Consider the following 11,528-nt stretch of genomic DNA (forward strand, 5'->3'; position numbering starts at 1 on the left):
ACACCTCCCACCAGACCAGGTTGCCCAAGGGCACGTCCAGCCTGGCCTTGACCACCTGCAGGGATGGGGCCTCAACAACCTCTCTGGGCAACCTGTTCCAGTGCCTCACCACCCTCAAAGTGAAAAACTTCTTCCTAACGTTTAATCTGAACCTGCCCTCTTCCAGTTTAAAGCCATTCCCCCTCGTCCTATCACTACATGCCCCAGTAAAAAGTCCCTCCCCGGCTCTCCTGTAGGCCCCTTTAGGGACTGGAAGGCCGCAATAAGATCTCCCCGGAGCCTTCTCCTCTCCAGGCTGAACAGCCCCAACTCTTTCAGCCTCTCCTCATAGGAGAGGTGCTCCAGCCCTCGGATCATCCTCGTGGCTCTCCTCTGGACACGCTCCAACAGGCCCATGTCCTTCTTATGTTGGGGACTCCAGAGCTGGACGCAGTACTCCAGGTGGGGGTCTCACGAGAGCGGAGTAGAGGGGCAGAATCACCTCCTTTGACCTGTTGGCCACACTTCTGCTGCAGCCCAGGATACGGTTGGCCTTCTGGGCTGCGATCACACACTGCTGGCTCCTGTTGAGCTTCTCATCAATCAGCAGCCCCAGGTCCTTCTCCTCAGGGCTGCTCTCCAGCCATTCCCCGCCCAGCCTGGATTTGTGCTTGGGATTGCCCCTACACAGAAGGATTTTGGCTCAGTCAAAAGGCAGATGACTTTGCCCACCTTGGTGATGTGACACAGAGGGGCAGGAGGCTTGGCAAGGACTGCCTGTGCCGAGTGTCCCACCTGAAGCTAATTTTCTGTGTAACTGAAGACTTTGGAAGGACTTTGGAAGAATTGAAGAATTTGGAAGGAAGTGAAGAGTTTGGCAGGAACTGAAGTGTTTGGAAGGAATTTGGAAGAACTGTCGAATTTGGAAGGAGTTTGTCATCCCCCAAAGCTTGTCTCCAGTTGAAGAAACGTGGAAGAGCTGGCAGGGACACTGCCGAGAGCCAGCTCAGCCGCAGCAGGTTGTCCAGCACTTCCTCCAGTTGAATTTTGCGTATCTCCAGGACCAGAGACCCCACAACCCCTCTGAGCAACCGGTTCCTGTGTTGGCTCATGGTGTCCACCAAGACCCCCAGGGCCTTCTCTGATGAGCTGCTGGGTGGCCCCCAGCATGTCTTGGTGCCTGGGGTTGTTCCTCCCTTGGTGCAGGACATGGCACTTCGCCCTGTAGAATCCCACGAGGTTCCTGCTGGCCCATCTCTCCAGTCTGTTGAGGTCCCTCTGGATGGCAGCACGACCCTCTGGTGTATCAACCACTCCTCCCAGTTTGGTGTCATCTGCAAACCTGCTGCAGGTGCACTGTTGCCCCATTATCCTGATCATTAATGAAGATGTGAAGCAGTTCTGGCCCCAGTATGGATCTCTGGGGAACACCACCAGTGACCAGTCTCCATCTGGACCTTGTGCTGCCGATCACCACCCTCTGGGCCTGGCCATCGAGCCCATTTTCAGCCCATGCTGATGGCTCCTGACCACCATCTTGTTGGGTACAACCCCTGGTGGCCTTTGTCTTGCTCAAACCCAACACTGCACTTCGGGCAGTGTGTGCATCTTCCTCCTGCGTCATCTGTCCTGGCTTCTACCTCTTGTACATGTCTCCCTAGTCCTTGAGCTTAGTCAGGAGCTCCTTGCTCTAGGCAGAGCTCTGGCCATCTCCCTGCCTGTCAGGATGGCCCGTTCGGCTTGGAGATGATGATCCTTGGAAATCAACCAGTTCTGGACCTCGCTTCTCTCCAGGGCTGTATCCCATGGGATTCTTCCAAGCAGGTTCCTGAAGAGGCCATATTCTTCTCCCTTTAAGCATCCAGGGTGGAGATCCTACTTTTTACCCAGCTCCCTCCTCTGAGGATCTTGAAGTCCACCATCCCATGGTCACTGCAGCCAAGGCTGCCCCCAGCCTTCTCATCTCCAACCAGCTCATCCTTGTTTGTAAGTGGGAGGTCCAGTAGAGCACCTCTCCTTGTTGACTCCTTGGTTGCCTGGCTCAGGAAGCCGTCCTCCAGGCCACCCCTGGAGTGGTGTGTCCAGTTCTGGTCTCCACAAGTCAAGAAGGACATGGGCAGACTGGAGAGGGTCCCAAGGAGGACCAGGACAATGGTGAAAGGGCTGGAGAACCTGCTGTAGAAGGAAAGACTGAAGGTGTTGAATCTCTTCTCCCTGGAGAGGAGAAGGTTTGTGGGGGACCTCATCACAGTAGTCCAGTGCTTAAAAGGTGGAGGCTTTCAAGGAGTCCCGTGGAGAAGACAAGGGTACAAGTTGTACTGGGAGAGGTTTCATCTCAACTTAGGTTGTACAGTGAGACCAGTTGGAGACCAGTTGTTCACTGGAAGAACCTCCCCGGGGACATTGTAGAGTCTCCATCGCTGGAGGTTCTCAAGATGAACCTTGATAGGGAGTGAGATAATCCCACCTAGGGTACCTTCTTCATGGAAGGTTGGACCTGGATCTTCCCAGGGCCAAACTAGGCTGTCCTATGGGTCTGTGATTGATGGCATCCATCCCTGGGGACTTCCCAGGTGCCACCCACCAGCCCTGACCTGGGCACGCTTGTCTCTGCTTGATTTACAAGCTGCTGGGAGAACGTACTTTATGGTCTCCGCCGGCCAGGAGCTCTGAACCTGTTGGGTTGGGCTTCCCCTCACTGCGCGTGGTGCTGCAGATGGGGGTTGAACGGAGAGTCATCTTCTGGGTAGGGTTCCTTGATGTCCTCCTGGAGGTTCCTGCTTGGCCTCGGAGAGGGTGACCGCTCCCAGGGCTGGTGTTTGGTCAAACCCACCTTGTTTACCGTGAGGGACAGATGTCTTAACCGCTCCGCCCAGCCATAAAACACCCCAGGGGGGCTGGAAAGCCCCGGCTGTGGGGCAGGGTGGCTTCCAGCCCTGGGGGAGAACGGGGGCAAGAAACCCAACGTGGTGTCACCCAACATGGTGTCACCCTATGTCCCCATCAAACCTGGGTCAGCTCTTTGGGTTCATCTTGCCCCGGCGTGGTGGCTTATGGTGCCCTGGGTCAGCACCCTTTGGGACCAGCACCCTCCATGGCCACAACGTGACTTGATGTCACCCCTTGTCCTCACTGTCACCCTCCTCGGCCACGTGGTCCCTTGGCCCCTCCTGTCACCCTCCTCGGCCCCTCCCATGGGGACCCCTGTGTCAAGGAGACCCCAAACCCTGTGGCCTCCTTTCTGCTGAGCCCCAGAGGAGGGCTGGGGCAGCCGCTCCAGTGGCCTGGGGACTGAAGGGGGACGGACTTGGCTCCTGGCCGGATTCGTCCCACTGGGAATTTCCTGGTGGCTCAGGAGGAGGACGGCACAGCGGGGCAGCTCCCATAAAAGGGCTCCGTGGCCCTGGTGGGTGACAGGAGGCAGGATGAGACTGTGGCGAGCGGTGCCACCGCTGCTGCTGCTGCTGCTGGGACTGGCCAAGGCCACCACGCCGGCGTCGGATGGATCCACGCTGGGCTTGGCCGGATCTGTCCCACCGGGACTCTTGGCCGTCAGCTACGGCGACGCCGTCTCGGCGGCTGTGGAGCTGCTCAACGTGAGGGCTGTCAGTCCCTATGTCCTGCGGCTCCGGGAGGCCCAGGACCAGCCCGGCTGGGTGAGCGCTGAGTTCCTCCACCCTGCAAGCAGCACCGGGCCTGGGCGGTGCAGGATTCGGCCCATTTTGGGGCTAAATCCTGCCCGTTTGGGGGCTAAATCCGGCCCATTTTGGTGCTGCATCTGACCCCCTGCAGGGATAGAGCCCACCCAGCTTAGGCCTGCGTCTGACCCATCTCCGAGCTGGATGTGGCCCCTTTCCGGGCTGGATCTGGCCCATTTTGGGGCTGGGTGTTGGGGACAGCAGTGCTGCGGGTCCCTGACACCTTCTGTCCCTTCTCCCAGTCCGGAGACCTGCGGCACCGGCAGGAGTTGAGCTTCACCGTCGAGGAGACCACATGCCGCACTCCGGGGACGGCCACCACCGCCTGCAAGAGCCGCTGGCTCGGGGTGAGGCTTTGTCCCGCTGCCGTCCCCAGTGGCGAGATGGGGAAACTGAGGCACGGGAGGGGGTGTGTTGGACTCCTCTCGGCCTCGTGTCACCCGTGTCCCCCTCTGCTTTTCCGCAGGCGGTGAGTTGGTGCCGGGGCTTTGTCTTCCTGGAGCAGCAGCAGCCCACGATCGAGCTCTCCTGCGAGAGGGTGCGCACTGCGGTAAGAAGGTGCCTGAAATGGCACCGTGACCCCTGGTTTTGCCACCCGCTCCGTGGGGCACGTCCCCAAAGTGTGTGTGTGTGGGGGGGGGGCGGGGGGGGAAGGTCACCCCTATCTCCCTGAGGTTTGATGTCCCTCCTTCTCCTCCCAGCTCGGCCGTATCCAGACATCCAGGCTCAAGGATTTTTTTGCCAAGATCAAGGAGCGGTTTAGGAGCTTCTTCCAGTGCGGGAAGATCTGGATCCGCGACAAGCTCAACCTCACAAAACCCCAACCCTGAGCGGGTGATGCCGTGTCCGTCTGTCCCCCCCTCCTGTACCCCCCACCCGGGTGCTCTGCTTGCAATAAATGTCCCTGCAACACTGCCGGTGTCACCTTGCAGGTCCCTGTGCCGCCCTGTCCCCCCTGCGCCCCATTGGGAAGCAGGGACGGTCCCCAAGGTCCCAAAATCCCCCACCCCATGCGCAGCCAAGGGCTCCAAGGGCTGGGGACACCCCGGGAAGCGGTGCCAGGTCCTCGAGGGGGACCTGGCATGTCACCACCCACACTCAGGTCACACTCAGGACCCCCCCACGTCATGTGTGTCCCCCTCCCCCCCAAAAAAATAACCGCCACTCTGTGGGATGGGGCCAGGCGTTTCCGGAGGGGGGAGCTGAGTCCCGGGGCGGGATCCCCAACCTCCTGGGGAGGGGGGATAAAAGGGGACACCGAGGGGGGGTGGCCGTGGGGACAAGGATGGCGAGCTCCTGGGCGCTGGTGCTGGCGGTGCTGGGGGGGGCGTGCGCCCTCCCCGTCCCGGCCCCCCTCGCCTACACGCAGGCGCTGGCTCAGGCCGTCGACTCCTACAACCAGCGCCCCGAGGTGCAGAACACCTTCAGGCTGCTCAGCGCCGACCCCGAGCCTGCCCCGGTGAGTGCCACCGCTCGGGGACACCGCCAGGTCCCCCATGGGGACCCGGCGGGGGACGCCCGAACCTTGGCCTGGTGGGGGTGGGAGGATTTGGGGGCGCGGTGTGGGTTGCTCTCCCCAGGTTGGGTCCAGGCACCCGGTGATGGGTGGCATCTCTCCTTGGTGGGTGTCACCACACTGTCACCCTGTCCTCGTCCCCTGCAGGACATCCAGCTCAGCTCCCTGCGGCACCTCAACTTCACCGTCATGGAGACGCGATGCCCGGCGCGCTCGGGCGCCCGCCCCGACGCCTGCGACTTCAAGGAGGATGGGGTGAGAGCGGGGAGGGGGGCTCATAGGGGGTGTCCCCCACCTCCCATGGGGTCCCCAACCTGGGGACGGTCCCCTCTGTGTCCCCCCACGCTCAGACCCCGCTCTCTGCAGCTCATCAAGGAGTGCTCCGCGCCCGTTCCCCAGGGTGGCACCCGCCCCGTGCTCGACGTCACCTGCGTGGACCCCGATGTGGACGTGAGTTGGGGACGTCCTGGGGACACACACACACACGCTGTGGGGCCTAGAGGGGGGATTTGGGGGGGGTCCCCATTGGCCCCCCCACCCCGTGACACGTCCTCTTCTTGCAGCCTGTCCGCGTCAAGCGCTTCTGGCCACTGCTGCGCGTCGCCATCAGGACGGTGTCCACCGGCATCAACCTCTTCAAGGCCTTCAAGAGGAAATGAGCCCCCCGCCCCCCCTCGAGGGGCCACCATCTTGGGGACCCCCCCCCTCCTTGACACCCCCGCACCCCAAATAAAGCTGCTTCCCGGCCCCGCTGTGTCTTTTCCTGCCGGGGACCAGGGGGGATGATGGGATGGGAGGTGATGCTGATGGAGGAGGGTCCTGGGGTGGGGGGGGAGTGGGGTCAGTACCCCCTGAAACGGGCACAGCGCCGTCCCGGCCCCACAGCCTCATTGCGGCACTGGTCTCCTGTAGGGTCTCCGAGACTGGGTCCCCCACTGCGCCCAAGGACCTTCAGGACCAGAGGGTCCCCAGGAACCTGTGCCAGCCGCGGGGACGCCATGGGGGCGCATATGGGGCACAAGCCCACCAGGCTGTTGGCCCATTGCGGGGGTGGAGGGGATGGGAGGTGATGGGGGGGGACATCCCCGAGGTCCCGCGAGGCCACCAGAGCCGGGGCTGCAGCCGGGGTGGCCGTTCACAGGTCACGAGGATCCCTGTGCACCCCGTCCCTGTGTCTCCATCCCAAAACCGCCGGTGACGGCCCCGGTGGCACGGCTGAGGTCGATGCCCGGTCCCCCCCAGGCTGGGGTGTGCCATGGGGGTCCCTCGGGAGCTGAACCCCCCCCACCCCTTCTCTTTTAGCTCCCTGGGTGGGGACACACAGCCCCAGTCGTCCGTGTCCCCCCCCATCCCTCCCCTCAGCCAACGCCACTGGTTTTGGGGACAAAACGCTGTGGGGACGCGATGACGCTGTGGGGACAATGGGGGGTGGGATGTGAATGACTTCTTTTTGGGGGGGAGGGGGGTTGATATGCCCTGGGAGCTGGCCCCTATCCCCAACGCTGACTCCACGTCCCCGCGGGGGGGGCCACCCTTGATCCCTGAGGTGGGGGGTGGTGGGATGTGGGGATGGTGAACGATGTGTGGAGAGGAGCCCACCCGGCTCCTGCCCGCACCCCCTCCCCGTGTGCCTCAGTCTCCCCCCCCCCCCCGCCAGCCCCGAACCCCGGAGGCAGCGAGGAGCCCGGCTGACGCGCTCCGGCCGCGAAGGGCCCCTTTATTCGCTCAGCCCAGGCGGACGGTGCCCCTGGCGTGGACGTTGAAGCTGATCCTGGGCCGAAAACGCCGGATCCTGCCCAGGAAGCGCCCGAACCGGCCCCGCTGGATGAGAACCGGCTGTCGGAGGGATAACGGGGGTCACTGGGGTGGTGGTGGGGGACACGACTCCGTACTCGGGACCCCCGCACCCAGGACTCTACACCCGAGATCCTGCACCCAGGAATATGTACCCAGGTCCCCACACCTGGAATCCCACACAGGACCCCACCCAGGATCCCATCCAGGACCCAGCACCCTGCACCCAGGACCCCATACCCAGGACCTTATTCCCAGGACCCTGACCCCAGGTCCCCACACCTGGAATCCCACCTAGGAACCCACCCAGAACCCCACACCCAAGATCCTACACCCAGGACCCCATCCAGAACCCTGCACCCTGCACCCAGGACCCCACCCAGGACCCCACACCCAGGATCCCATCCAGGACCCAGCACCTTGCACCCAGGACCCCATACCCAGGACCGTACCGCCAGGTCCCCACACCTGGAATCCCACCCAGGACCCCACACCCAAGATCCTACACCCAGAACCCCATCCAGGACCCCACACCCAGCACCCTGCACCCTGGCCCCCGGTTCCCACAGCTGGAATCCCACCCAGGACCCCATACCCAGGACCCCATCCAGGATCCCGCACCCGACACCCTGCAACCAGGAGCCTGCCTCCAGGTCCCCACACTCAGAATCCCACCCAGGACCCGGCACCCTGCACCCAGGATCCCACCTGGGTCCCCACACCTGAAACCCCACCCCAGACCCCATCCTGGACCCCACACCCAAAATCCCACACCCGGCACCCTGCACCCTGCCCCCAGGTCCCCACACCTGGAATCCCACCCAGGAACCCACCAGGACAACACTCAGGACCCCACACTGGGGACCCAACACCCAAGACCCCATCCAGGACCCGGCACCCTGCACTCAGGATCCCACCCAGGACCCCACCCCCAAGGTCCCACCCCCAGGACCCCCATCCAGGACCCCACACGCACCACCCTGCACCCAGGAGCTGGTCCCCCCACCTGGAATCCCACCCAGGACCCCACACCCAGGTCCATGCACCCGTGACCCCCATCTGGGACCCCACTGCACCCTTGCAGGACCCTACACCCCACACCCCATGGGTGCCCCAGGACCATCCCCTCCCTCCATCCCACCCCCCACCGCCCGCGGGCTGAAGCCATCGTGGTGGGACGGAGCCATCAGGGTGTCCCTTTTGGGGACAGCAGCCCCCAAGACGCAGGGCAGGAGGAAGGACAGCCCCCAAAACCCACCCACGGGTGGCCCCATGGAGGTTCAGCGGGTGCCGGGGGTGGGTGCTGTCCCCCCGATCCCCCCCCGACTCACGTTGGAGGAGGCGTCGTTGCAGCGCAGGTCGATCTCGGGGGAGCTCTGAAGGAACTCCACCGGCCCCGAGCACTCCTTGATGACCTGTAGGGGGGACACGGGACACGCAGCGTCACCCTGAGGACCCCTACTGAGGACCCCCAGGACCCCCTCTTTGGTGTGCCATCCCCCCCACCCCTCCCATCCTCATCCTCACCCCGTTCTCCTTGAAGTCGCAGTCGTCGGGGTTCACCCGGACGCTCGGGGTGCACTCCGTCTCCATCATGGTGAAGTTGAGCGCCCGCAGCGCGCTCAGCTCGACGCCCTGCGGGGTCACGGTCATGGTGGGGGGGTGTGGGGTGTCACGAGGTGACAGTGTGGTGACACCCACCAAGGAGAGATGCCACCCATCACCGGGTACCTGGACCCAACCTGGGGAGAGCATCCCACCCCGCGCCCCCAAATCCTCCCACCCCCACCAGGCCAAGGTTCGGGCGTCCCCCGCCGGATCCCCATGGGGGACCCGGTGGTGTCCCCGAGCGGTGGCACTCACCGGGGCGGGCTCGGGGTCGGCGCTGAGCAGCCTGAAGGCGTTCTGCACCTCGGGGCGCTGGTTGTAGGAGTCGACGGCCTGAGCCAGCGCCTGCGTGTAGGCGAGGGGGGCCGGGACGGGGAGGGCGCACGCCCCCCCCAGCACCGCCAGCACCAGCGCCCAGGAGCTCGCCATCCTTGTCCCCACGGCCACCCCCCCTCGGTGTCCCCTTTTATCCCCCCTCCCCAGGAGGTTGGGGATCCCGCCCCGGGACTCGGCTCCCCCCTCCGGAAACGCCTGGCCCCATCCCACAAAGTGGCGGTTATTTTTTTGGGGGGGGGGGAGACGGACATGATGTGGGGGGTGTCCTGAGTGTGGGTGGTGACACGCCTGGTCCCCCTCGAGGACACGGCACCACTCCCCAGGGTGTCCCCAACCCTTGGAGCCCCTTGGCTGGGCATGGTGGGGGGGGCGGGTTTGGGATTTTGGGGACTGTCCCCACTCCCCGGGGGGGCACAGGGACTCGCAGGGACAGAGGTGACACCGGGCACGTTGCCTGTGTCGGGTCAGTGCCCCCCGGGTTTGCCCAACCCCGGGTTGCCCCATCCCCGTTGCCCAATGCCGGGGGGTGGCCCCCCCCGAACCCCCCAATCCCCCAATCTGTGTCACCCCCCAACATAGGCACACGTACGACCCCAAAAGATCTTTATTCCAGTCCCGCGGGGGACGGGGGACCACGGGATGTCCCCGAGAGGGACGTGCCGGCGGGGGGGCGAGGACGCAGGGGTGGCCGCAAGGATGATGATGATGATGATGATGATGATGATGATGATGGGTGACGCGGACCGGTGTCGAAGGCTCATGGGGAGCCGGGGGAGCTGCCGCCGGGCTGCTGGGGGGGGGGGGAAGAAATAAGGGTGGGCTTCACCCTGTGGCCAAAAATGTCCCCCACCCAAAAGGGTGGTGGTGGTGGGGACATCCCCACTGCTGTGTCCCCAAAAGGATGGGGGGGGACCGGGACCTCTCACCGTCTCCCGGCTGCACTCCACCATCGACAGCGGCACGTCGGGCAGGAAGGAGAAGACGGAGACTTGGGCTGTGCACCGCTGTACCTGGGGGACGGAGCGACCCTGAGCGCCTTGGGGACACCTTTCTGTCCCCTCCCCTCCCCCCGCTGTCTGGGTTTTTTTTGGGGGGGGGAGGACCCGGTCCCAGGCTTACCCTGCCCGGTCGGCTTCGGCAGCTGGCGCCGCGGCGGTCTGGGAGGTTTTTGGGACAGGCGGGCTGCCGGGCGGTGAAGTTGATGCTGAAATGGGTTCCCCAGTCGAAAATCTGCCGTGGGGAGAAGGACGGAGCCGTCGGCGGCTTCCCAACGCCGGCAGGGAAAAAAGGGATCCCCGCCAAGATGGGTACCCCCCACCCCATCACCCAAACCCCGTTCCTACCGTCCTGGTGACTCCCAAAACCTTGAGGAGCTTCAGCTCCTGCCCGTGGGTCTCCAGCACGGACCGGGCCAGGTCGCGGGGAGCCGGTAGTCCCAGTGGGACGGTGGCGCCCGTCGCCATCAGCAGAGCTCCCAGTACCAGCGCCATGCGGGCCGAGGACGAGGGAACGGGTCGTGGGATGGGGAATGGGCAGCCGGCTCAGCTCGGATCGGCTCGGGGGCCCCCCAACTCCGCCGGCTTCTCCTCCAGGATAAACACCGGAGCCCCATCCCCTGCCGCCGCCGCGGGGAAGGGATTGGATTGCCGGTGTTTTCCTTGGCGCGCTGCCGCGGCAGGAGCTTGCCCGGACCTGGCGGAGATGCGGCGATGCCGGAGGAGAGCTCTCGGTGGGACCAATCCCCCTCCGCGGCCCCTTCCCTTCGTCCGCTCCCAATTTCGCGGTGGGATGGTACAACCGATGCCCCCGGCGCCCATCCAGCCACGTTTTGACATCCCGCTCTTCCCGAGCCGGGAGCGAGAGCATCCTCCCGGCTTCTACAGAGAGAAAAAACAGGATTCCCCTCCCCTCTCCCTCTTTATTTCCAGTTTTTTGTTTGTTTTTTTTTTTTTTTTTTTTTTTTAAATCCCTCTCGCCCTGCCCAAGCTCCGACTTGTCTAAACTCTCCGTCCCCGGGAGGAGATCACGCCTGGGAACCCTCCCCGCCTCGCTCGAAGACGCCACTTCAGGGGATGAATTTTCTCTTGTTTTTAATATAAAAAGAGTTAAGTTGACAGTAAAAGTGCCCTTTTTGGGGTGGGGAGGGGGGTTGGCGTGCACGGGGGAGACGCAGCGCAGCAAAAGCTCCAGGGCAATGCGTGGGGGGAGCGCAGCATTGGTTTGAGGACACCGAAATGTGCCGGTATTCCAAGGATCTTTAATGGATTTTGCAACATTTTAGGGGTTTTCCTTGAATTCGAGGACATGGGACTTATCGAGGATTACCCTCAGCGGCTCATGCTCTCCCAGGAGTTTACATTCCCTGGGTGACAGGGGGCTCGTTTCCCCAAAATTCCCTATTTTTCTGTCCCCTTACGGACATCAGCAGTTTGGGGCTGAGGATGGAGGCGCTCTCCTTGCCGGAGGGTCAGGAGCTCTCCTTTCCCTTTGGTTCATCCACAATGGAAAAGCAAAGAAATCCTCGGGGAAGGAGAGCCGGGGAAGCTCGAGCAGGGTGGCTGGGGGACAGCCGAGTCCCCCCCCAGGGCCACCGTGCC

At 63.6% G+C, this 11,528-nt stretch overlaps 3 protein-coding genes across 3 annotated transcripts; 2 read left to right on the forward strand and 1 right to left on the reverse strand.

Moving 5' to 3' along the window:
- Positions 1-3,404: 3,404 nt before the first annotated feature.
- LOC309669034 (cathelicidin-B1-like) lies at positions 3,405-4,507 on the forward strand (the record flags this gene model as incomplete). The annotated part of the gene is made up of 4 exons (XM_082479607.1): positions 3,405-3,635; positions 3,920-4,024; positions 4,144-4,227; positions 4,379-4,507. The coding sequence occupies 4 exons, from the start codon at positions 3,405-3,407 to the stop codon at positions 4,505-4,507; spliced, it is 549 nt and encodes a 182-aa protein (XP_082335733.1).
- Positions 4,508-4,962: 455 nt separating this feature from the next.
- Positions 4,963-5,934, forward strand: LOC309669248 (cathelicidin-3-like; the record flags this gene model as incomplete). Its single annotated transcript, XM_082479857.1, has 4 exons — positions 4,963-5,136; positions 5,341-5,448; positions 5,560-5,643; positions 5,757-5,934. The coding sequence occupies 4 exons, from the start codon at positions 4,963-4,965 to the stop codon at positions 5,850-5,852; spliced, it is 462 nt and encodes a 153-aa protein (XP_082335983.1). The 3' UTR covers positions 5,853-5,934.
- A 948-nt stretch (positions 5,935-6,882) lies between these two features.
- LOC309668859 (cathelicidin-2-like) lies at positions 6,883-9,027 on the reverse strand. The gene is made up of 4 exons (XM_082479388.1): positions 8,851-9,027; positions 8,515-8,622; positions 8,319-8,402; positions 6,883-7,029 (listed from the first exon to the last, which is right to left on the reverse strand). Exons 1-4 carry the CDS (start codon positions 9,022-9,024, stop codon positions 6,919-6,921), a joined length of 477 nt encoding a protein of 158 aa, XP_082335514.1. The 5' UTR covers positions 9,025-9,027; the 3' UTR covers positions 6,883-6,918.
- Positions 9,028-11,528: the final 2,501 nt, after the last annotated feature.

This window comes from Vanellus vanellus, assembly GCF_965231255.1.
Source record: "Vanellus vanellus genome assembly, chromosome: 2".
Taxonomy (NCBI): Eukaryota; Metazoa; Chordata; class Aves; order Charadriiformes; family Charadriidae; genus Vanellus; species Vanellus vanellus.

What these genes read in the sequence shown, in the direction of transcription:
- LOC309668859 (XM_082479388.1), bottom strand. Translation starts at nt 9,024, where the DNA reads ATGGCGAGCTCCTGGGCGCTGGTGCTGGCGGTGCTGGGGGGGGCGTGC. An exon ending in CCGACCCCGAGCCCGCCCCG is followed by an intron (nt 8,623 to 8,850) that starts GTGAGTGCCACC and finishes GTGACCCCGCAG; the next exon opens with GGCGTCGAGCTGAGCGCGCT. An exon ending in GCAACGACGCCTCCTCCAAC is followed by an intron (nt 7,030 to 8,318) that starts GTGAGTCGGGGG and finishes TCCCTCCGACAG; the next exon opens with CCGGTTCTCATCCAGCGGGG.